The sequence below is a fragment of the Oryx dammah genome, unplaced genomic scaffold (assembly GCF_014754425.2).
Source record: "Oryx dammah isolate SB20612 unplaced genomic scaffold, SCBI_Odam_1.1 HiC_scaffold_16, whole genome shotgun sequence".
NCBI lineage: Eukaryota > Metazoa > Chordata > Mammalia > Artiodactyla > Bovidae > Oryx > Oryx dammah.
This window is the reverse complement of record NW_024070200.1, coordinates 62,379,308-62,405,428: the sequence shown is the minus strand read 5'-3', so window position 1 is coordinate 62,405,428 and position 26,121 is coordinate 62,379,308. Positions and strand designations below refer to the sequence as shown.

Here is a 26,121-nt window from a genome sequence, read left to right as displayed (position 1 = left end):
TGAGCCATGGGTTGAACTTGGATGACCCAGCTCAGTGAGATTTCCCAAAAGCAGCTGTGAGGCAGGCAGTGGACCTGATCTCTCCTGCCCGGGTGTGCTGGCAGCCTGCCGTCTCGTGCCCTGTGCTGCCAGGCCTGGGCCAACCCTGAGAACACAGCTCTGCAGGAGCAGGACAGCGGGTTTGTGCATTTGCTGTTTCTCTTTCCAGTGGTGATGCTTTCTTGCATTTCTTTACTTGGTTCCTCTTGGGTTGGCTCTTACTCCTTGAGTAGAGTGTTTGGGACAAAGTTTTTTTTTTTTTTTTTTAATTGAAGTAACGTTGGTTTATAACATTATATAAATGTCACATGTGCGGCACTATATTTTTCACTTGTGTATACACTACAGTGTGCTCCTCACGAGAAGTTCAGTTCCATCCGTCACCATACAGTTGACCCTCTTTACCCTCCCCCTCCCCACTTCCCTGCTGGGAACCACTGCCCTCTTCACTGTATCTGTGTTTGTTTTCATTTTTGTTCGAGGACAGTTTATAGCTTGGTGAAGATAACAGTAAACAGAGGTCATCTTTTCTTTCCTATGGTTTTCTCTCAAATCAAGAGACTCTGTCCCCTGGGCCATTGCAAGCATTTCCAGTGACTGATAAAATTCTAGGTGGAGTATCATGTCTGTTGAATTTGTGATGTTTATTTATTGTCCACAAGGATATCCTATTTGAGGACTATTTGAGGGTTTTTTCATTCTTAAGAATCTGTTCATCTTTAGGAAACAAGAGTGCATTATAGTGATGATGGCATGGTCCCATTTATGGAGCATACCACGTGCCAGGCTCAAGTCAGCTCTGCAAGCATCATGTCATTTAATGTCCAAAACAAGCTGTGCGGAAGGTGAGAGGTTACAGGTTATGTGACATGCCTTAGCTTCTGCAGCTGATAAGAAGCTGGGAGGGAGCTGACCCCAGTTCTGGAGGAGCTGCTGACTCAGAAAATAACCAGCTGGCTTCTGGTACTCGGATAAGAAAAAAAAAATTTGTGAGTGCCGAGTGAAGAGCTTTAGTAAGAACTCAGGCAACTGGGCCTGATTTTTACTCAGTCTCTGAAGTATTTTGCAGGAAAATGAGGTTCTTGTGTCAGGACTTAGGTTACTTCACTGTCATATGAAGAACCTCTGAAATCTATGCTCTGTTACACGCTCCAGTGTGCATAGCTGTGCCGGGGGTAGGCCCAGGCAGTTCAGGAAATAGTGAGCCCAGGCCTACAGCTTTTAACCCAACAACCTGACCCATTAGTTTCCTTCGAGCTCACATAGGATGTTCTAAACTGTCGCAGAGAACGTCAACCCAACCGGCGATGGGCTCATTTTAAAGCACTGGGGAGTCCTTCAGACGTTTTCTTCTTTCACAGAGACCACCACCTTTGGGAGCTGTGTGACTATCACCGCCCTGTCGCCTAACCAGCAGACTTCCAGGGGGATGGCCTTCACACTCTCCGCTTTCCTTGCGGTCTAGGGAGAGAGGAGGCCCGCACTCCCCAAAGGGGGACAGGCAACTGGAGGCCGAGGCTCACGAGAGCCTCACAGCTCTGCCTCAGCATCTGTCTGATGCAGGCAGACGCTCGAGGCGTCTAGACGTCCCAGGCACCCTACTCGGGAGGGAGATAGTGCCGACAGGGGCTGCTGTGTCTCCAGCGCGTTTGCACACCTTCAGCCCCATCCCCAGACTCCTGGATAAATGGGTTCTGGTCCCTTGCCTGTCCTCTCCCTCGTCTTGGGAGAGAGAAGAGGTCAGGTCTGGACAGATGCGCCCCACTCTCGTTTCCCCTCGGCCATATGCACGGCCTTGTTATTCTTTCCTTGGTCTCTAGCTCCAGTTTTCAGTTTTCCTGCCTCATTTATTCAATGCAGAAATCCCACTGAAATGTCTGTTTTTCCATAGATTTCTCCAAGTCCAGATTAAACTTCTGTTTTCCTTGTAACAACTTTTGGATCACTGAGCCACTTGGTTCCTTATCATCACAGTGGCTGAGGCTGATGTCTGCCCAGAGCCCCCTTCAGGGAAGCCTCTAAGTACAGCTATCTGGGGAAGCTGGCTGGGTTCAGAATGTGTGTTGACCCACTCACTTTTGGTTTCTGCCAAAGCAATGAATAATTACAGCCAGAGTGCCCCTGCCTTTGAACTGAAAAGTGCAGCCCTATGTGATAAGGCAGTGAGCACTCTGCCTTTGAAGGAAAGACCTCAAGTTCAGGGCTCTGCCGGGGCAGCTTGACATGGCGCCCTCAGGGGTGGGATTGTCATAGCTTCTTACATGTTTGGTTTCATTTCCTTCTCAAATAGAAACAGAAGCCAGCATTTTTTTTAAAGGAGTGTTTCACAAGGATAAAAGCAAAATAATAAATGGCCAATTCAGAAGGTAGGGGGAGAATACAGATTCTAAGTGTTCCCCTCACAACTCCATTTATAAAAGGCACAATTCTAGCTCAGCTGTGAGAGGAACGATTCCTGTGGTTGGGCTCTGGGCTCTTCTGAAGCCCATTATGACTGCCCCATTCATAGCATCGCTATCGCTGTGGAATTCTTTGGCGAGTGACACACAGTTCAAGAAAGGGGAAGCTATATATATATATATACATTTTTTTTTTCTCCTATTAAGAAAAAAAAGAATTCTTGCAGAGGTAGATTTTCCAAGGGAGAGCTCAGGACCACAAATTCATACCACCTCCAAAAGAAGACAAAGACTCTCCTTAGGAAATATTTCTAAGTGGAAAAGCCTTTAGACAGAAACCCAGTGAGGTGGCCTGCTGCCAAACCCACCCCTTTTCTGCCTTCCCCGTGGAATCTCGTTGAAGTGGAAACCTTCCAAGAGGTTAGTCCTCCCTGCCCAGGCCAGCAAGCCACATGCCCACCGAAGTGCCAGAGGCCATGGCAAAGGCCCTGTCTGGATGTGGAGGTGCTTTTCAAACTCACTCTGCAACATGGCAGGACCCACTGTGGATCTGAGCCTCCCTGGGGATGGAAGGTCCGACGGTCAGAGCTCTCTCACTCCAGCTTGACCAAGCTGGCAGCTAGAATTGCTTAATGAAAAAAAAAAAGTGTTTGCAAAGATGGAGGGTGTCTCACAGGTTCTCAGGGCCAGGAGGAAGTTCTGGGCCAGGGTCTCTGAAGATGTCAGGACTTTCTGTCCGTGTTCAGCACAGCTTGTGTTTGTGAGCCATGACTTCCTGTCCCTGCTGCAGACTGGCTTTCTCACAGCTTGTCCACGAGCAGGCTCATGGGCAGCCCACAGCACCCTTTATTAAGTCCTCCTCCTGTATCCAGATCCTTTGGGGTTAGATGTGGTTGGAAGATCAGAGCACTTCAACTGTTAGAAGAATACCAACCATACATCAACCATGTATTACTTAATACCCCAGCGGGGTCCTGGGAAGCACCCCTCAGTCAGACACATGGACACCTCCAGGTTGCCAGGGAACAGTCTTTAAGTGGGTTGCTGCATACTACCTGCAGCCTCATGTCAGTCAAGGCTAGTTTTGCAGCCTTTTGTGTCTACTGTGAATGTTTTAAAAAAAAAAATGCCTGCAGTTTTCAGAGCTTCTGGATTTCTGAATTGTGGATGAGGGAGTGTAGACTTCTTAGACATCCATCAACCTTGAGCAGATATAACCTCTCTACCTGAATATTCATTGGAATAACCTTTGTACCTGAGTTTCAGCTGAAGCTGAAGCTCCAGTACTTTGGCCACCTGATTCGAAGAGCTGACTCATTGGAAAAGCCCCTGATGCTGGGAAAGATTGAAGGCAGGAAAAGAAGGGGTGACAGAGGATGAGGTGGTTGGATGGCATCACAGACACAATGGACATGAGTTTGAGTAGGCTCTGGGAGTTGGTGATGGACAGGGAAGACTGGTGTGCTGCAGTCCATGGGGTCACAAAGAGTTGGACATGACTGAGGGGTTGAACAGAACTGATCTGACTTTCAGTGCTGATTTTCTGGGAGACTTTCATTTAGTGTAGCTGTGGTCAGGTGGCCATTCTTTGTCCAATCAACTGAGGCCCCTTGAGGCCTGGTCATGAGGTTTTGGTGGGGGAAAAGACTCTGATTGGTCTAGCTGCAGTCAGGTGGCCACTGCTGGTCCAATCAGCTGAGGCCTGCCTGTGGGTCATGGTGGGCAGCTTTGGAGATAGGGAGTCAAGCAGCCTCCTCAGCATGGGTACCTCACAGAGGGCCAGGCAGGGCTGGGGTGAGCAGCTATGATGGCCTCGAAGTTAACTAGTCTCCACCTTAGTAAGACTTTGTAACCACTGGCAGAGAGAGAATGACAAAAGCGCAAAGAACCACAAGTGTCCTCTTCACCATCCTGGCCCCAGAGCACCAGGGAAAGTCCTCCAAGCCTCCACCAAGCAGATGTGGTGGTGTGGCTCTCAAGCCCCCAAGCCTGTCTCACTTCTCTGTTTGCAGCTTCCCCATCAAGTAAGTCCTGACAACAGGTGAGTCTGAAGTGAGTGGAAAGCTGGGACCCACCCTAAACAGATTGAGAGCAGGAGGAGGGGACGACAGAGGACGAGATGGTTGGATGGCATCATCGACTCAATGGACATGAGTGTGAGTAGGCTCTGGGAGTTGGTGATGGACAGGGAAGCCTGGCATGCTGCAGTCCATGGGGTCACAGAGTCAGACACAACTGAGTGACTGAACTGAACTGATCCCAAACAGCTTCAATCCAGATTTCATCTTGGCACACATCAGCCAGGCAAGAGGGATGTTCCAAGCTTCTTCCCTTAGGGTATATGGTTATATAACTTTGAAGAAAATTTTACCTCCCTCTGTACAACTGAGAGCTTCCCTGGTGGCTAGGATGGTCAAGAATCTGCCTGCAATGTGGGAGACCTGGGTTCAATTCCTGGGTAGGGAAGATCCCCTGGAGGAGGGCATGGCAACCCACTCCAGTATTCTTGCCTGGAGAATCCCCATGGACAGAGGAGCCTGGCGGGCTACAGTCCATAGGGTCACAGAGTCAGACACGACTGAGCGACTAAGCACAGCACACATAACTGAGAATGTAAGAGTGTTGATACTGCCCAGAGTTGAAACCCAACACCTCATGTTATTTATCAGAAATTAATTGCCCAGCCAGGGCAGCTCAGAGGGGAATATTCAGAGAATTTTGAGAGGTTCTGAGATGCTCAAGTTTTATAAAGTTTATCCTGTGTCCCTTTGGGTGTGGGGTGCCCTGATTTCTGAGTAGAATCCTCAGAAAAGGAGATGGACAAATGGAGTGAGTTTCAGCTGAGCAGGGGAAGGAAGTGTTACCTCTGGGCTCTGTTGTGGGGCTTGAGGCTCTCCAGACTGCCCAAGCCATGAAGGACAGTGTCTGCAGGTGGGAGAGTAGAGTTGAGTGTACCTTCTTCCTGGGTTCATGTCAGAATCCCTCCGTCTGAGGTTGGGATCCCCTGATTTGCAGAGTCTCTACTTCCCTGATGTTCACATCAAAGAACCTGGGTGGACCATCTTCATCCCTTTCAAGTCTGGTCTTTCTGACTTACCTCAAAGAGCCTCTACTTTTCTACCCAAATCCGATTTTCATTTCTGTCTAAATCACTGTATATACTCAGAAGCCGGAGAAGTTCATAAAAGTGGTGGTTTGTTTTCAGCACAGTATCTTTGGTACCTTTGAGTCCCAGAGTTCTCAATTCCGAAGGAAAACAGTGATAAACCAGGGTTTGGCCCTGCCCGGCAAGGGACTCTAGGTAGCCACGCATATCCTCTGAGCCTCCCGTGCTCAGCTGTAAGATGGAATGATGACAGCAGCCTCCTGAAATGCATAGACACTGCTTAGTATGCTGCAAGGCACAGAGCAGACAATGTCATTTATGATTTTATCATCATCATCACCATTGTCGTTATCACTGTAGTTGAATGAATCTCCTCAAAGCTCAGTTACTGCAGATATTGAGGCAGCTCTTCAGTTTAAATGTAATCCTTCATTTTGAAACTGCTTTGGCCAAGGGATCAATCCTTACAATGAAACATTAGAGGAAGCCTGTGGAGAAGGTATATCCATCCATTCAAGATTGGGACTCTGTGTTGCCCCTCTCTCAGTGGCTCCCTGACATGCTCACAGGAAACCTCAGGGTCCCAAAGAGTGTCCCAAAGAGCACCCCAAAATTCTTGTCAAATTAGCCTCCCAGAACCTGACTTCAGTTTACATTTCAGTCTCCCATAGTTCTTTCACTGACCATCATCTTGGGTTATTCCATCTAAATGGAGGGGCAGCTGACCTCAGCCTGCCACCTGGGGGAATGGATCATTCTTTCCAGTATGCCTGTCCTCTGACAGCTCAGATCAGACCTGTGAGTATTTTCACAGTCTGCCTCATCAGGAGTTTGCTATTTCAAGACCACCAGGGCCTTGAAAAGCATGCATGATTCATCTTTATTTCCCAAGCAGTGCTAGAACAGTGCCTTGTTGTGAGAGAGGTCCTCCATCCACACTTATTAAATGAAGCATTGTTACTTTGCTAACTTGGGAAACTACCCTTCACCGTTGATTTTTTTCCCCCACAACTAACTGGAACAGCCAAGTTGAACATCTGCTCGCTACCCCTATAACTCCTTTCTAGTGTTCTAAGACAAGATTCCCAGTGGACATGTTGGTCAGTAGCCCTACATGGGAGAGGAGCTCAATGGAAAGCTGCTGAACACAATGGCAGTTTAGTGACTGTCACCCAATCACAAAAGTGAACCTGGCTGAGGCAACATGTCTGCTCTGACAAGACCTCTCCAGCTAGGATGCCAAAGCCTAAGCTGAGGCCATGTCAGCTCCAGAAGCCTTTTGTTTTACACCTGCCTTTGTTTATCTGAGGCCACCAGAAGACCCTCCTGGGGAAGGCTCATAGTGCAGATAAAAGACTTGGCAGAAACAACGCAAAGATGGTGGTGTTTCTCTGGAAGTTCCTTTGCAAAATAATCATAGACACTGCGTTAGAATTAGGTGACTGAGAGAGAGAGAAAACGGTGCATTTATCTTTCTCAATTATCTACAAAAGAACAAAACCATTTGTATTATTATTTTTTTAAGTCCTCTTGTCCCTACTTCAAACAGTGCCTTGTGTGAGAGAAGACCTCTATCCACATTTGTTAAATGAAGCATTGTTACTTTGCTTACTTATAACAATGTAAGTCCTAGCTTACTGGACGTCCTAGCTAATGCAATAAGACAAGAAAAGGAAGTAAAAGGTCCACAGTTCAGTTCAGTCGCTCAGTTGTGTCCGACTCTCTGTGACCCCATGAACTGCAGCACACCAGGCCTCCCTGTTCATCACCAACTTCCGGAGTTCACTCAGACTCACGTACATCGAGTCCGTGATGCCATCCAGCCATCTCATCCTCTGTTGTCCCCTTCTCCTCCTGCTCCCAATCCCTCCCAGCATCAGAGTCTTTTCCAATGAGTCAACGCTTTGCATCAGGTGGCCAAAGTACTGGAGTTTCAGCTTTAGCATCACTCTTTCCAAAGAACACCCAGGACTGATCTCCTTCAGAATGGACTGGTTGGATCTCCTTGCAGTCCAAGGGACTCTCAAGAGTCTTCTCCAACACCACAGTTCAAAAGCATCAATTCTTTGGTGCTCAGCCTTCTTCACAGTCCAACTCTCACATCCATACATGACCACAGGAAAAATCATAGCCTTGACTAGACGGACCTCTGTTGGCAAAGTAATGTCTCTGCTTTTGAATATGCTATCTAGGTTGGTCATAACTTTTCTTCCAAGGAGTAAGCGTCTTTTAATTTCATGGCTGCAATCACCATCTGCAGTGATTTTGGAGCCCCCCCAAAAAACGTCTGACACTGTTTCTACTGTTTCCCCATCTATTTCCCATGAAGTGCTGGGACCAGATGCCATGATCTTCATTTTCTGAATGTTGAGCTTTAAGCCAACTTTTTCACTCTCCTCTTTCACTTTCATCAAGAGGCTTTTTAGTTCCTCTTCACTTTCTGCCATAGATTGGGGGAAAAGAAAACTATCTTTGCTGGGGAAAAAGAAAAATATCTTTGTTTACAGATGGCATAATAATCTGTGTAGAATATCCAAGAGAGTCAACAGAAAACAAAAAACCTCCTGGATTATAACAAGGTTGCAGGATACAACATGTACAAAAGTCAGTCACTTCCTTATATAATAGCAATGAGCAAGTGGAGTTTGAAATTAAAAACACAATGCCAGGGACTTCCCTGGCAGTCTAATGGTTAAGACTCTGCTTCCCCTACAGGGGGCGTGGGTCCAATCCCTGGTCAAGGAACTAGTTCCTGCATGACATGCCTCACAGCCAAGAAGTAAAAGGAACACTACTGAAATTCTTAAAATAAAAACACAATGCTGTTTACATTAGCACCCCCAAAATGAAATAATCAGCTTTAAATCTAACAAAATATGTATAATATCTGTATGAGGAAAGCTATAAAACTCTGATGAATGAAATAAAACAATTATATAAATGGGGAAATATTCCATGTCAGTGGAAAGATATCAAGATGCCAGTTCTTTCCAGTTTGATCTATAAATTAAGTAATCCTGGTCAAAATACCAGCAGGTCATTTTGGGGCTATCAACAAACTGATTCTGAAGTTTATACCAAAAGAGGAAAATATTTACCAAGTCCTTCTGTGAGGCAGATCCTGGGACTGACCAAAGATGAAAGTTTGATTCCTTGTCCTCCAAGGGCTCCAATTTCCATCAGTTCTTTAATCTAAAGGTAATTTGCAATCCACCCCCTTCAAACTTACATAGCAAAAGGACTCACCTTATAAGAAATCCCAGACAGTAGGATTTGAGGGCTCTAATGGAGGTGTGTGCAAAGTGCAGGTGGAGACTGCAAGTCAGAGGTGGCATGAGAAGAGAGGGCTCTGGAGTAGAAGCTTCGGGGGTGCCAGAAATATTCCAGACAGCTAAATGCATGGAGGAATTTCCAGGCAGAGAGAACAGTCTAGGTAAAGGTGTGAGATCATGGCATGTTCTGGGAGCTCATTTGGTTCTAGCAGCAGCAGGAGAAATCAGGGTTTCCATCATACCTGGGGAAATGGCTCTTACAAGTTGTCCTAGAGACTCGTGTGTCCCCTTTCTGTTCCTTATTCCTACACCATTTCTTCCAGGACCTTCTTGCTGCATAGCACAGCCCCGCAGCTTTTATCCAATGGCTGAGGGGCACTAAAACTTCAGCAAAAGCCACTACTCTGGAGACACCCCATGGCCGTTCCCCTTGCTGGGAGGCTGCCTCCTCTCCCTTCCCCACCCCAGGCCCACCCTTGGTAAATATTCAACTTGCTTAGAGGTTAGCACTCCACAAAATGTTTGTTCAGCCTGGTGTTTTTAGTACTTTAAGGAAAATGAAATACTGTGTCTTTGCAGAGGATAAAGAAAACAACGTGAAGAAAAGCCCACAGTGCTCTCACCTGTGTGTCGTTCCCCTGAGTCAGAGGAGGGTCTTTTTCTATTTTCTGGGTCACGTGTTCAAAGGGGGGGGGTGCAGCATGTGCCCTGTACCTGTGACCTCGGTCCCATGCCAACTTCTCGTCTCTTGGACTGGCCTGCGCCTACAAGCATCTGCACCCCACCTGGCGCCCAAGACCCTTCCCATGTCAATGTCCACCCCTTTCCCTCCTCAGATAAGCCGTGTGAACTCTACTGCTCACCCCTTGGGAAGGAGTCCCCTCTGCTGGTGGCCGATAGAGTCCTGGACGGCACGCCCTGCGGGCCCTACGAGACGGATCTCTGCGTGCATGGCAGGTGCCAGGTGATGTGTTTTCCTCGTGTCCTTGGCAGGGTTTCGGAGGGGAGGCTCCCTCCAGGGGGAGCTTGGGGTGGCAGAGGCCTCAGGAGGCCTGGGTGAGTGGACTTTCTCAAGAAGGCATCCCATGGGTGGTGTTGCCTCTTGCAGCCTGGCACCCCTCCCTCCCTCAGCAGTGACTGAGCCAGCCAAGAGTTGAGGTGCTGAAAGAGCAGTGGCAACATGGTCATTGCAAACATCTTAGAGTAACTTTGGACATCATGACAAAGGGAAGAGCAGGTAGGATGCTAGGCGGACTGGAGGATGTACGTGAATGTGTGTTTGGGGGCAAGCTTTGCTTGTTTAGCTATCAAAGATATAGTACAACTGAGCTGATGCCTTCACAGGTGGTACCTAGGGAGGTGAATATGCCTGGCTTTGGGGCTCCACCCACTGGAATATGATCCACAAACCCATCCTGGTGTTAGATATCTGTGATTCACTAGCGTGATGAAAGATGTCATTTAAGAAGGCAAAAAGAGAAAGGAGAGAGGATGCCAATGATTTTAACCCTAGTGGATTTTTTTTTCCCCTTGCAAAGTCCAAACTAGTCCAAGACTGGAATTTTTCAGGGAAAAACTTGACAATGCCCAGACTCCTTTGGCACTGCGTGGCTTTGTTATCAAATATAAATATGTGGGGGCGATAGACACTTGGTGCCCAAGAGCCTTGGCCAGGCACCCTCCCAGGGAAGGAGGGGTGATGGGCCCTTGGGGCTGCCATGTTGTAGCAAAGAATGTACAGAGCCTCGGGCAGTGTGAACCAGGATCTTATCATTATCGTTGAAATGAGAAATTGCTGATGGTTCTGCTTCTCGGTAAACCTGCTAACAAGTCAAGTGCGGGATTTGTTTCCATCATAAATTACAACATACACTTGCAGGGACCACAGTGTGGCCCAAGTATGTATGTTCCTTTAGCAAACATATCCCAAGTTAAGAGCGCTTGTGTTCTTTAAAGCAGCACCAGCTGAGCCACCTCCAGCCTCTCAGCAGCGTTTTCTGCAGTGTTCTTACCAATGTGGAAACAATTCTAAGCATCCTGACATTTTCTGGCCAGCGGGGTCCATGTTAAAAGGCCATTCACAATTTCAGCTCTAGGCAGTGAGTGCCAGTGTGACCTTTCCACAATCTTAGTGCTTATTGCAGCCTTGTCAATTAGAGAGGCTCCCCTGTGCCATGACAGCAAAACTCTCAGCCCTTTTGTGAGTACAGCTGGGCGTTCATGAGGCCGCCCAAGGTATTCTAATAGCTGTAAGTCTGTGGTCATCAGGGAACCATTGAGCCAGAGCCTGGCTTGCACTTGAGTGTGACAAGGACGCCATGTGTACACTTGCCTTTCTGCTCCCACCTCTATCCCGTGACCACCTCCGAGTCCATCTCAAATGGCTCTTCCACCATCTCCATCATTATATTTACTCACCCTGCGCTGAGACTAGCGCTAACCAGCACAGCCCCTCCAGGCAGGGGCACTGGGGAGCGCAGAGGCGCAGACAGTGGCCCCTTTCACGGTGCACTACAGTGGATGGGGTTCATGATCCTTGGAGCCTCATCCTGACAGTGGGGAGACCCATGCTTATTCTTGGAAGTACCATCACCTCTACGTGGATGCCCTCCAGTGACCCACTGCCTCCAGGCAGCCCACCAGTCCTAGCAGAAGGCCACTGTCCTGTCAGCTGGCATCAGCACCTACCAGCAAGCACCTCGTGAGAGAAACTGGCTTTCTGAAGGAAGTTAAATCCCATCTGTAATTTTTCTAATAGTGCTCACTCTTCAGAGGGAATCTGTGAAGGTTTACTTTTGCCCATGGTTAACTCAGTACTCACAGAAATTCAAATTAGTAATGTCAGAGTTAATGAAGTTTTATAATACCATTGAGTATGTTTAAGTAAGACTGTAAGAAATTAAATACAAATATAGTATTTATGCTTAGTTATAGTGATTGCCAAAGTGGAAAGTTCTGGATTTCTGTGGTCCTTGTAAATGAGTCAGGCAAGGAATGTTGGTTAAAGAGAAGAGTATTAATAAAAAGAAACCTCAGGGGGTTTGTGAGCAGAGGGTCTGACCTGTTCATCGATGCTATCACCTAATTATAGTGGATAAAAGGTAGAACTCTTCCATACTTTATGTAAGACAGCACTACGGAAATGCTGCTGTGGTTTACTTGTTAGCTTTTCCCGCTATTCTCTGCAGCTGTAAATTTTGCTATTTTAGGGTAGCGGAAGGAGTTCTGGGGAATTCTGAGAAGCATGGTGACTAGTTGGTGGGGAACGGCAGGGACAAGAGGCTCCAAAATGGCCTTTTGAGAAGATTCCACTGAGCTCCAAATAGCAGGCTGATTCAAACCATAACATGAAACATGGAAATACCATTTTACTCTGTTTTATGAGGACCAAGTTGAGTTTCATTTCAGTGAGTCACAAATTACTTAACATGCTAAAATGAAACTTAACAGCGCTCATAAAAGTGCGAGTGAGTTGGGGGAAGAAACACAAACATTGTCTATTTTTCAGCAAGTCCCTATAAATCAGGAGTCCCATCATCAATGATTCTTCTTGTTGGCCTCCAGAAGCAAAGAAGTCAAGTTAATATCCCTTTAATGTGCAACTTGCCTCAAAGCTGCTGACTGGTAAGGGGTGAGTCAAACAGCTGAACACGTCTGGGACCAGATGTGTTTGGCTTCATCAGCTTATGTACACTTGCAGCCAATGTACTCTAACTGCAGTCACATTTCCTTGGGACCCTAGCTCATGTATGGATCCCTTGTCTGATGAACAGCAAAACACCTTCAGGGCCTGTAAGCTTCTTCAGTGAAGGGATGGTGTCTGATAATCTGTGTTCTCCAAAGAGCTATCTTGAAGGACAGAGAGTCTCTGATTGCATTTCACAAAGAATAAAAGAAGACTGGGCGGGTCACTGGCTCTTAGGGACTTAAGTGATTCTGGAACCTGGAGCCCATTTCAATGGACCATTTTCAATGTCCAGAATTTATTTATCTCTTATTTTGTGTACAGTGGTTTTCTATTAGGCAAGTAGAATTACTGATGGGATTTTGGAGATTTATAAGAGACTCTGACTTCAGAGTCCCCTTGTGTAAAGAAGGGGTCACAAGCATGCAGGAAGCTCTCAGCTGAGTTCAGTTCAGTTATTCAGCTGTGTCCAACTCTTTGCAACCCCATGGACTGCAACAATGTCAGGCTTCCCCATCCATCACCAGCTCTCGGAGCTTGCTCAAACTCATGTCCATTGAGTCAGTGATGCCATCCAAATATCTCATCCTCTGTCGTCCCCTTCTCCTCCTGCCTTCAATCTTGCCCAGCATCAGGGTCTTTTCCAATGGGTCAGTTCTTCTCATCAGGTGGCCACAGTATTGGAGTTTCAGCTTCAGCATCAGTCCTTCCAATGAATATTCAGGACTGATTTCCTTTAGGGTGGACTGGTTGGATCTCCTTGCAGGAAGCTCTACTGGGTGTTTATGTATAGGTATGCCTGTGTTTCAATATGCCCACCTGGTTGCTGCTTTTCACCCTTCAGCTGACACCCTGAAGTGTGTGATTACTGGTGCCAGACCTTTATCCAAAGCAGTGCTTACACCTCTGATGTCATACCCTGCATCCCTTTCACCTGATTAACCTCCCATAGCAACTTTCGGATTAAGCCTGTAGACTAAGCCACATGGTCACCCCTCTTCCATCCCAGGACTCCATTAACCCAATGGTTAAGGCAGCATAGCACACACCATGGTGGTGAAGAAAAGCAGAGGCCATCCTTTGACAGAAGGCAGAAGTGGATGGAAGTTTTACTGAAGGAGCAGAGGCCAAAGCTGGAACAGATGGAGAGTCACAACCAAAAAGAAAACAAGAAGCTTGAGGAAGTCTAGGACTTGGGAATGGAGGGTGGAAGTGAGGAGCTGGTTGAAAACAGTGAGTCACGGTTGGTGACCATGCCTGGCCTGGGACTTGGAGCTTGACAAGCTGTTAGGGAATTATCTTCAAGCTTTTTCCCAAAGTCATGTGATAAGCTGTTCAAGGACAGCTGGAGCAGGGCAGGGACCTCAGTGCTCCAGCACAGTGCCCACCCTCTGGGACTAAGGGCAGAGTCCAGCTTCCCTCCTGCCTGGCCCGAATGGAAGCCTGCCCCCCTGCATCCAAAGTGGTCCATCACTTGGCCATCTGTGCCTCATTCTTAAATACAAGTGGTCAGCCAGAGATCATCAGCTCCCTGAAGAAAACCAGCAGCAGGAATGAGAAAAGACCAAGAAAAACAAACAGGAAAACTGACCCTGGCAAGAAAATTGAGATAATTACAGAATTCTGTATGCAGCCAAATGATCAACCAGGCATGCAGGCAAAATAATTTTGGGACATGGAAGAACTCAGAAATTTTATTTTCCATGCATCCTTCTGAAGAAATGAGGTGCAGTTTAGCAGGATGAGGGTGAAGGCCAGAAGGAGGAAGACGAGCCCAGCAAGACTTGGTGGAGTGACCTGGGAGCCCGGGAGAGGCCAGGAGGGGTCAGCATCGCTGGCTGAAAGCAGCAATTACATTTAAAGTAAGAAGTCAGTGATGTCCCTCTAACAGCAGAGAGAGGGGCAGTGGTTGGAAGATAGCTATTAAGCTGAAGAAAGGAAGTGCTTCTCCTCTCAGCCAGGAACATGAACACAAACGAGGACCACTGAAATCTGTGTGAGGAAGTCCCAGTTCGAAAATGAGACGGTGAAATGGCATGATTGAAGGAATGCACTGTGCTGTCCGGCTGGTGGTGCAGAAGAGAAGGCAGAGGACTTGGTTTGAAAACCAAAGCCTCTTGTTCCCCCAGCTTGATGAGAGGTCGGCATTGGTATGCTTTTATTGAATGTGCGTTCTGTGCTCCCTACCACGCAGGCCACTGTGTTTGGAGTGAGGACAAGAACACAGGTTCATAAGATACCCTCTTTCCTGGGCTTATGGTCCGTCTGTGGGAAGATAAGACCGACTCACGTGAAACCCTAATGACCACAGGTGAAGGTATGACCAAGAGCCAGTGAGAGACTGGGTTTAGAAAGAGCAGAAAGAACATTCCATGTGCTGGGCGGTGTGCTGGGTGGTGCGCTGGGCGGGATGCTGGGCGTGCAGTGCTGGGCAGGACCAAGAGGGTCCCTGCCCCCACACATGGTGCAGACGAGGAACATGTACACTCACAGACCCTCAGTCTGGCCCACGTGAGGAGGGAAATGGGGTCATGGAAAGTAAGCTATGGGTGGCATGGCGGGGCCCTGTGAAGAGACAGAGCCGGCCGGTGGAGACTTGGGGTGGGGCCAGTGCTCCTCGCAGGAGGCAGGGAGGAGGCTGGGCCTTCCAGAAACAGGGGTGGGTTGGGGGAGGCGCCAGGGCCCAGGCTGTGCAGGGCCTGGCCGGCGGTGGTGGGGCTCCGGGTTTCTTCTGATGGTGGAGCTCGTGGGAGCAGGCAGGAGGCGGTGGGCCACAGTGTGCGCCAGGAGGAGGGGGGAGAGCAGCCAAGGGGTTTGGACGAGATGGAGGAAATGCAGGCATGCTCTCCAGGCAGTAGGGTCCATGGCCACGACCCGCTCATCTTCCCTGGTGATGGTCAGTCCCGGAGCAGAAGAGAGAAAACCCATGTGATCGGCCCTTTGCTGAGTAATCAGGCCTCACCTGGGTAGTGGCTGTGAGTATGGACAAGAAACAGACACTGGAGGGGTCACAGGGGACCAAGCCATGAGCCAGCACCTGAGTGAGTGTATCAAGAAGAGGACTGGAAGCGGCCTGGAGGGCTTGGGTTGGGGCTGGGAAGGCAGCTGCATCAGTGAGTTCCAGGAGAGCGGGCGGAGGTGTCCTGAACTGAGAAGTCCAGGGCCGGCAGCTACAGAGGAGGAGCTGGTGTCTCAGGGTGGCCACACTGAGGTCAGTGTCCTGGCCGGAGAGTCAGGGGGAGTACAGATTTTCAGCAGACCAGCCCCCCGTGAGCCTGGGTGGGGTGCAAGTATGAGATTTAAGAGCTGTCTGCACGTGAGTGATGGTTGCAGCTTAAGGAGAAGGTGACATTACCAAGGAAAATCAAGAGAAGAAGGGGCACAAGAGCTACCCACTTCTGCAAAGTCCAGGGCAAGAGAGGAGGGGGCAGAGCCGTCCACAGGGCCCGGGAAAAGCACACAAGAGTCTGCCCCCTACTCGGCCTCTGTCTTAGCATCTTTATTCCTGGTCTGGCACATAACAGGCACGTGACCATGCTTTGGGTGAATGAATCAATGCACAGCACAGATGGGGGGAGTCAGATGCTAAAGAGTGACTGGCCAAAGATGAGGATGGAGACATGGTCAGTGGATGTGGTGAGCGGGAGGTTATCTGTGGCTGGTGACCGTCCATCGACAGGGGCAGGATACCGGGGAAAGCATTCAGGTTTTCCAGCACTGGAGTGGATATTCCTCACTTCTGTGCTGTTCATGGTCCATCCTTCCCCATCCTCCAGAACACAGCGCTGAGTACTAATGCTCTCCTAGGCTTTTTGCCTGTTCCGTAGGAACTGTCTTTACTGAAAGAACTTGTGCCTTTCCCGCCAGGCCCCAACCATCCTGAACCCTTGGTTAAGTACACCCTGGACAGTGTCCTCCCCTTGGTGTCACACGCACCCTGGCTCATCAGCAGAACAGGGCTCTGACCAACAGATGCTGACCAGCAACTGCTTTGAAAGCTCAGAAACGGGTTGCAGGTTTTCCTAGTGTATGTGGAAAAGCGATCCCTGGGATAAATGGGAAGACGCAAGAGTGAATTGTTTGGAGTTTCCTTTGGTTTTGTCATCTTGTCCTCTAGAACACCAGACCTCATAAACGCAGTCATTAAATCTCCTGTGACAGTCAGCATCTGGGTGGGGGGTGGGGGGAGCGGAGAATCCAGCCTCTTCCAAGTATATAATGTGTTTCTTGAACTACGCTGTAACAGGGAGGAAGTACCACTGTTGGCAGATTTCCAAGTTTGGCTGTGCCCCTTGGTTTTCAGATTCACTGCTGTTCAGGGACATGCATGCCTTGCTTGCCCTGCCTTTAAATGCAGTTGTCATCTCAAATGATACCAGGCAGAGAGCACAGCACGCAAAACTTTCCCAGCCCCTGGGCGCCCCGAAGAATTAACTTACAGGGTGACCCTGCCCACATCCCTGTGTGTGCCTGACCTGAGAAGCCCACGGGGACAGAACATGGCCTGCTGCGGGTGGGGCTGCTTGACATCACGGGCGAGCCCGCCTGCACACGGGCCTCTGCACTTGGCTCGTGTGCAGAGAGGGAAGACGTAGTCCTGCATGCCTTCTTCCCCTCTGCCTTTTCTGGAGAGGAGGGAGTCTGTGGCAGAAAAGGGAGAGATGACAATTACCTGTTGAGTCCGACTCTGCTCAGATTGGAGGAGCGGGAGCTTGTCCCGCAGCCCCGTAGAAGGAAGGTGGCCCAGGAGCAGGCTCCATCCATCCCAACAGGGCCCACCTCTCATCGGGGCCTGAGAGGTGAGCTTGGGTTTCTCCAACCAGAACAGAGGTAATTTTTGCAGCAACCCTCAGAGACTGAGGTTAATACTCTCATTTTTAGAATGGGAAAACTGAGGCTTATATCCAAATGTGTAACTCTCCTCAGTTCCCGCATTAGCATTAGCACAGCATTTTCAGAAGAGAATCTGACTGCCCACCTGCCAGGTAGCTTTGCCCTAATCCAGAAGCCAGCTGGCTACAATCTGAAGTCACACTTCTGTCCTGAGAGGTGAAGTTTTAACAAAAGAAGCTAGTTTTTAAGATTAAAGCAGAATGCTGGGTAAGGAAAGAAGAGAAATAATGGAAAACCTTCCCCCTGTATCCAGCCTTTGACAGTTTAACACGGAAGATGCCGTGAGTCCTACAAACAGAGATGCTAAAGGTTCCAGATCTGGGTCTCTGCTTCCTGGGTGGAGACCTGTGAGTCGGAAGTTCTGAACAGCCATAAACCGGTATCCAGGTGATCTGTGAGACCCTCACCGACGCATTTTGGGATTTATAACCAGACGTTCTGTCATGATGGAGCTTCCCATAGGTTCTTTACTTGACCTGAGCACCACTGTAAGTGCGCCCCATTTCCGAGAGCCGAGGGAGGCCCTCACATCTGTTGAGGGGTCCTCAGCCCAAAACTGCTTTGGCTCAGGGGCACAGCTCCAGTGGGAGCTCCAGACAGAGGACCTTTCCCGACGGGAAGGGATGCTTCTTCAGGACACAGGGCTGGGGTCTCTCAGCAGTGGCTGTCTCCAAGAAGGTCCCTCTCTGAGCTCCAAACCTAGCCCAGTGGTCTTCCACAAGGCCCTGGGCCTGCAGCCTCACCTGGGAATTCAGCAGCAACACAAATCCTTGGGCAATGGGTGACCTACCCAGGCCTCCAGGTGACTGCAGTTTGGTGAGCTTGTGTTCCTGGGCCTGGGAGGTCATCTCTCTGTTCTGGACATTGACCACAGCTGGTCAGACCAGGAGGCATTGTTCCTTTAGCAGGTGCTGAGTGAGGACTGTGTGGAAGGGCATACCATCTTGGTAGACTAATTTTAGCCATCAAGAGTCATCACCCCAATGAAAATATAAGCAGGGGGCTTATGTTTTGGAAAGGATGGTACAATACCTCCTGAGAGAAACAGATGCTGACCGTGGGCCCCTGGACTTACCTGTGAATAACCTGGACTCTCAGAAAAGAGGCGAGGGCTGACTCCTTGCAGTCCAAGCATATGCAAGTGTTGCAAAGCTGCAGGGCACCCAGCAGTCCTGTGGACAGTCTCGTCTCACCAGGCCCCCAACTGATGGTGACTTCATCCCTGAAGAAACAGAAATCAATTCCAAACATTGCATATTCTTAAACATTGGATCCCATGAGGTCTAACTCAGTGTCAGTTGGGGCCTACTACTGAGCAAGCGTGCACACATTCTTTATGTTATGTTTTAGGAGCAAGGGTGAGTATCACAGTGGTTCTTACTGTGGGCCCCCTACCTGCCACTGCTTGTCCGGAGCGGCAGTGTCTCCTGTCGGGGGAGGGGTCCCCTGACGACACCTGGTGCTGCTCTGGCTGTGTTGCGCTGCTGCCCTTCCTTATTCTCACTTTCTTTCCCCCCCCAGATCCTTCTTTCAGGGGACTCTTGGGTGGGAAAGCGGTTTGCTCATCTAGGAAAGTGGTGCCCTTCTTCCCAGTGACTTGTCTCCCTTGTCCTGCTCCTCCCAGAAGCTCCTCCCATGCCTGTCCCTCTGGTATCCAGGTGAATTCTTAGTCTGGCAGATTTGAAATGCAGACTTCGCCTCCTAGCTGTGTCTTACCAGGAAAATCCATAGACAGAGGAGCCTGAGCGACTGAGCACATAGTCACACACACATGTGCACACACACACACGCACACAGCCACACACACATGATCTCAGCCAGACAACAAGTAGCCTTTTGAAATTCCAGCATGGATTCTCCCCCAACATCTCCTTTTCCCAAAGGTAGTGTTTCTGGTATTCTTTTAGCTTCCCTATTCTGAGCATTTCAAAATTCTCACAAACCCAGCATGCTCTGGGGAGAGTCCTGACCTTGTCCATAAGGTCTTACAGTGGCCTCAGTCCCAGGCTGGGGACATCAGGGTTCCCCAGCCAGCCTGGGGCCAGGAGGCAGGAGGTGAAGGACTGCTCCTGGCCCTGCCAGACACTCATTGTGTGGCCCCTAGGTTTGCCAGGTGCCTTCACTGGGCTGGGGAAAGCTATCCAGATCAGGAGGGCTATTAGCTTAGAGTATCCAGAAAACTTTTATCTGGACACCCTGACTGAGATATCAGTGGTACCTGCTCAAATCAGAGACCCACTGTTGCTGAGCCACAGTGTGATTAAAAGAGTAATAGAAAACCAGTGTGAGAGGAGGCTAGAGCTGAGAGTACCTGGAGACAGGGAAGCCAGGTGGGGACAGGTCAGGGTGACGTGAAAGAGGCAGGGTGCAGGGGCCAGCTCGGGGGTCTTGGCACTGTAGCAGTACTGGAAGCAGGCTAGGGACCGGGACGTTGGACACTGGGAGAGAAGACACGAAATTGGGCAGCGCACGCATGGCACACAGATTTGACCACAGGGAGTTTGCAGAGGCTGCCGGTTGAGGAGAATTTTGGATCTTGGCTGCCTTGTGTTCTTATTGCCTGTAATTTTGTGTTAAGCCTCTTCCCAGGAATTAGCCAGCAGTCCAGATCGTGAACCTAGGCAGCTCCTGCCACACGATCCAGCTCGCCTACCTCCAGGTCTCACGGGGTGGTCTGCCCTGGCAAGGTGTGGCGGTCAATACCGCTTACCAGTTTGGGTCTCTATTTGTCACTGATTCACCCCTTCATTCACTTTCTCTGTTCACACCTTGCCTGGTCTCTGGCTGCCAAAGCCCCTGATCTTCTCGCCCTGTAGCTGTTTTTATATTAACTTTGGACACACTGGAGTTTCTTTGTTTTAAATGTATTGCCCTTTTTCAGTTTTCATTTCATTTGGGGACCAAAGTTGCTTTGCCCTTAGCATATCTTCAAGTCTTCGCTGAAATACATTCAATAGCGACGATATCATTTTTGGACACATGATAGTAAGTTCTCACTAATTCTTTCCCAAAGAAACAAAAGTGTCCAAGGGTGAGACTCCACAGCTGTTCAGTATGAAGCCTCATTTGTGCTTTGTGTAGCATACCACGGTGCCAGGGTTCTCTGAGTGTGATCCTGGCCAGCAGCCACAGCAGCACTCGGGAACTTCACAGAAATAGAGATACTCAGGTCCATTCAGCCCTGCTGGATCAGAAACTCCAGGAGTGGATCCTGCATCTGTGTTTTCACGGCCCTCCTGGTGAGGTGGATGCACCTTGATGTTTAAGAATCACTGCCCTTATGAAACAGAGAGTTCTGGTTCAGCGGGTGAGCTGCGGGGCCAAGCCTTCGCCTCCAGGAGGTTTGCGGTGTGGCTGGCTCTACTCCGTGCCCTGCCCCAGTGGGAGCAGGGACACAGAGGAAAGAAGGGGTGCAGTCACCTGGGCCTGGCTTGTCTGGATTAGAACCCTTCCTGGCCTGATGCAGGGTACAGGGCAGTGGAGACTCAGTTCTTGTTCTGGAATTCTTTACTCTAGGGGAGAAGGGTGGAGAGACATTTTAGCAATTTAACTAGCAAATAATTAAACACACCAGTGTTTACCGTAACATAAACTCAGGTATGTTATTTTGCAGACCATAAAAGTCTCATGAATTTTTTTTTTTAAGGAGAAACAGGAATTCACAACCTTTTCCCACTTTTATGAACTGACTGCTTCCTTGGGGCCAGCCAGGGTCAGGGTGACCCTCCTTTGCCCTCAGACAGGCCTCCTTGAAAAAGTTTGAGCAGCAGGGTATCTTCTTGGGCTAAATCCCCCTGACTGAGGACTAGGGGGTTCAAGCCCAGCTGGCCCGAGTGGGCTCTGGGCTTCCCGACCCCAGCAGAAAAGTCACTATGGTGTCTGCCATGTCTTCTGAGACTGTTGGCTATTCCACCCGAGACAGAATCATGGACTCAGGCAGCTCCAAGGAGATCATGGGTCTTGTGAAACTGGCCATGCCGGGAGGTGTGGGAACTGGCTTCCCTTCTCCCCACAGTCCCACCTTGGGCGGTTCTGGAAGGGCCTGGCCCAGGCCCCAGTGTGAGTTCCAGGCCCCTGGGCCTTCACAATCCCTCCTCCCTAACAGACACTAACGCAGGTATTTGATGACTATGTGGTGTAAGGGCAAATGTAATACAAGCTGGATTGTATTCTTTTTCTCTCCTGGTTTTAAAATATTTGCTTGGGCCTCTGGAGGTGTTGTGAGCCCTCCCGCGCCAGCCTGCTGGGTCTCATGGAGAGTCAGCCCTGCAGGGTGTGCCTCTGAGTGCTGCACTCAGAATAACCCAGCACTCTGCTTGTTTAGAAAATCGGCTGTGATGGCATCATCGGGTCTGCGGCCAAGGAAGACCGGTGTGGGGTCTGCAGCGGGGACGGCAAGACCTGCCGCGTGGTCAAGGGCGACTTCAGCCACGCTCGGGGCACAGGTGAGCTTGGGCCTCGGGAAAGGTGACCCCAGCCACTGAGAGCAGACAGGTGAGCACGCGCCCCGAGGTGTTGCTGCAGCAACCAGACAGCCTATAAGTGCTGTGCATTTTATTGCCCCAAAGCCTATCTTACTGGATCCTCTCTTGCCCAGAGTCAATTATCACTTGCCTTCCTTGCATCTTACATGTAAGGACTCGTTAATAATAGTTAGGGGGGCTTCCCAGGTAGCACAGCAGTAACGAATCTTCCTGCCATTGCAAGAGATGCAAGAGACGCAGGTTCAATCCCTGGGTTGGGAAGATTCCCCTGGAGAAGGAAATGGCAATCCACTCCAGGATTCTTGCCTGGAGAATCCCCATGGACAGAGGAGCTTAGGAGCTTGGCGGGCTACAGTCCACGGAGTTGCAAAGAACTGGACACAACTGAGTGACTGAGCATGCACCCACAGTAGTATTTAGGGCACCCTGCACTTTAGTCTTAGGATTTCTGAAAGGTACAGAAAAACATTATAGCCAGAATGACATGTTTAGGTTCTTTGATGTGAATAGCCTGCCCCAGTGCTGTGGGTTGGCCCCCGAGGTCCATTCTCGTGCAGTGGTTCCCTGCCCCACCAGCCTCCCCCCACCCCCAGCCCCCTCAGCACGTGCCAGCTCGTCTCTCTGTCCCGCGTACAAAGATGACAACAAAGACACTTGTCCACATCGTTTTTACCCACGTAAAATGATGAGGTTCTTTTCTGACTCTGAATTTTCTGTCAATAAAAGGATAGCATTTACACACATCCCTAAACATGCCTGAAGCCCCATGTTCTGGGACGTCTGTGATGCAGCTGCTGGCTGGGGCTGCAGAGTCCCTGTGACTCCCATGTCCCAGATGTAGCCCGGCCGCCGGCCCGGGCCTGGAGAAGTTGCAGGGTTCAGGTGATCAGCGGCACGGTCTTTCCGCTGGAGCCGTCTTCACAGCCTGTGTGTCGGGGCTGCCTTGCCCAGAGGTGGGAGAGTTTCTGATTGCCTGCCTGGTGGCTGCCAACTTACAATGTCCAGGGAAGTAGCTGACACCCACTCAGCGAGAGGAGCATGAGGCGGGCAAGTCACCCGGAGGGCGAGTGAGTGTCCCTTCCCCTGACAACGCCAAGGATTACAGCACCAGGATAACTCGCTGAGTGGAGCTGAGCTGAGAAGCTTCTCATTCCCAGAGCTGCTGTGGATGGAGGCGTTTCAGGCGCGTTTCCCTGGTACGGGGACAGGATCACCGTTGTTCCCCATCCCACAGAGCGAGCAGAGAGGAGAATCCGTGCACGGCCCCCTTTCTCTGTTGGGACAGGAGCCCTGGTCTGGAGCAAAGGCTGTTTCTAGACACCTCACAGAAAGGGCTCCTGCTACACAGACACCCTGCAGAATCCTGACAGCCAAACCAGAGCCACGCACAAGTGAGAATTACACTTTCGGCTCAGAAAGGACTGGTTTCTGGACTTTTAAGATGAGTGCCCAGGCTGTGGAACAGGCCTCTGTAGGGAACCTCTGCCTCCTGCCCGGCTCTGATGAAAGCCAAAGAAGCTGCCGCTGGAACGAGTCGGTGTGGGGGAGGCGCCCTCCAAAGTGGCACCATCCAGTGCAGTCGCCACAGGCCACCGACATCCATTCAGATTTTCAATATAATTAGTTTAAATTAAACCAACATAAAACTTCAGTCCTCAGTCCCATGAGCCACATTTCAATGCCCCGTTGCCTCGTGTGACAAGGGGCTCCCACATTGAATGTCACAGACAGAAGTGCTCCTTCCTTGCAGAAAGTTCAATCGGACAGCAGTGCTCTGCACCTTTGGGGATGTCTGCTCTCTGTTTCGTCTGATGCCACTGTCCCTGTTTGGACTCCAGCTCCAGTTTGCCATGAGACTGACCTTGCCTCCTGCTTCACCTGAGCAGCAAGGCTGCTTAAGAACAGACCTCAGCTGCTGGCAAGTGTTTGTTACTGACTTTTTTTTTTTTTAAGTCAGCCTTAGAATGCTTTATGTTTATAAACTGAATGTTGTGCTGAGCTCCAGTAAGCTGAACTGTGCAATTGCTCCATTCTATGGAAGGCAGTCGAGCATAGCCATGCCCACTTCTGCCCCCAGGCAGCTCTCAGAGCCCTAAGGAAGGTTCCACCATAGTCCTTTATAAACGACCACTGTGCACCACAGAGCTGCCAACCTCAAGAGCGCTTAGATCAGGACAGAAGCACTGTCTTTCCCCACAGGCTCTAACGCACTTGTTGGCCTTTGGTCCTGGCACGAGCACATCCATTCCTCCTATGATGGCAGCATCCTTCTCTGCTCCCTGCATTCTCCATCCCAGCCTGTGCCTGGCCCCCTGCACACGCAGAGGGCAGGTGGACTGGAAGCCTCTGGAGGAGAGCGGTCCCCACCCTGACATGCGACTTAGTGCTCCTTCACTGAAGTCCCAGCAAACCTTCAGAGAAAGATAAGCTCAGTTAGCTTCACCCACCTCTAAAAGTTCTGTCCTGAATGCTTGCCAAATGTTACACCTTTGTTTTGAAGTCTAAAACTGTCTTTAACAAATCCTAGGGACTGGGGTCTGTGAGCATCAGCTCATGTCAGTGTAGATTCTGTTTACTAAAGATGTGTGTAGAATGCTCGCTCACACATGGATGAGTCGCTAATTCAAGTTTCATCAGACACAAACCTATAATCCAGTTCTGATGTTCTGGAATGCACATTCAAGAGATAATGCACACGGCCACCTGTGAGCCCACTCACCCTATGAACATTTGTGCAGCACTGTTGCATTTTAAGCTTGAGTTGCAGAAATAAAACTGTCACTGAGTTGGTCACAGTCAAGGGAGGGGACCCTCGGGCAAACGGCTTGAGCCCACATGTGAGGTGGAGGGGGCTCCAGTCGGCTCTAGGGGTACCACGGGGCCCTAAGTCCTGGTGGGGCTCCTCGCCCAGCCCTGCAGACAGATGAGGGTGGCCCCCACACCCTAAAGGATAAGTAGGAATTAAATGACAGTGGAGGTCTGGGAAGGACATTTCAGGCTGCAGGAAAAACCCAGCTTAGAAATGGCATAAAGCCCTCGGGTCGTGTAATATCTAGGTGACTCCAAGGGCAGCTGGATGAAAGCAGAATCCTGTCAGTTTAGATACAAAGGTAACTTTCATCTCTGCCCAACTCTAAAGACAGGAGAGAGGAGGAATGCCTTATCACCCTGAGGGTGAATATCAAAGAAAATACCATACCCAAAAGATAAAGCAGAATCAAATGCAGGATTTTTCCCCAATTATATGAAGTCCTGACCCTTGCCTGAACTCTTCTGGGTCCTTAACCCACATACTTGAGCAAAGGACCCCGAACAGACCTACACAGGAAGAGTGTCCACGCCCTCAGGATGCCCCTCTCAGGTGTCCTGGAGAGGTCCCAGTGCAGTATCCTGAGCTGAGTGTTTTATTGCTCTCTGACCCCTTGCCTTCCGACTTTGAACAGATGAGGTCTTGGGCCACTTGGCTCTAGGGGAATCCACTTGAATTGGCTATCATATTACTTTTCTGATGGTTGGGCTTCAGAATGCACAAGCCTTGGATTGAGTTGAAACAGCTGAGCTTTTTTTAATTTAGAAACTTGAAAGTTCTTGATAGGATGCTTTCATTTCATTCATTAAATTGTCGTTTTCACATTATTGCATGCTGCTCCTTGACACTTGAAAGGTGTCTGATTTCCATGGCACCCAGTCCAGGACATCTCTGAACTCAAGTCCCCACCAAGAGCTGGCCATGATGCCCCATGGGCTCCGAATCCCTTTACACTGTGTTCTTGAAGAGAACCTTCTCAAACTATCAGTTCTTGAAAAGGAGAGTGATGTGATCTATCCCTATTGAATGTGGATAGATCCACATGTCACACGTTTGTTCAGTAATTACCTTTAGAACCTGTACCTCATGCCAAGTTCTGAGCTCCAGTGTCTAGGTGTGGGGCATGGAGGTTCCATGGGGAATCTACCACTCTGTGGGGTGACACAGGCCACTTCCCTGCACTGACTGTGAACTATAGTATCAGTTCCTGCAAAATGCATGTAAACCAATTACCATGTCTTTCTTTTTCTCAGTCAGGAATAATCTTTGTACCAAAGTGTCCACATGTGTGATGGCAAAGGCCATTCCTAGGTGTTTCTCATGTACGATTCTGGCTATTCCGAGCAGAGCTTGTGGTGATAAGCCTGGTGTGGGGCTCTTACCTCGCTTATGTGCCTGACTGTTTGCTAAGTAGAGTCAGTGGGAGGGAGTCAT

At 49.6% G+C, this 26,121-nt stretch overlaps 1 protein-coding gene across 1 annotated transcript in view; it reads left to right on the top strand.

Annotated features, from left to right (window-relative positions):
- The window catches only part of ADAMTS17 (ADAM metallopeptidase with thrombospondin type 1 motif 17), a 395,327-nt gene that overhangs the window by 266,805 nt on the left and 102,401 nt on the right, over positions 1-26,121 (top strand). Inside the window, exons 14-15 of the mRNA XM_040257013.1 lie at positions 9,653-9,780; positions 21,719-21,839. Of these exons, the coding sequence (XP_040112947.1) occupies positions 9,653-9,780; positions 21,719-21,839 (249 nt within the window). The remainder of the gene's footprint in view (positions 1-9,652; positions 9,781-21,718; positions 21,840-26,121) is intronic.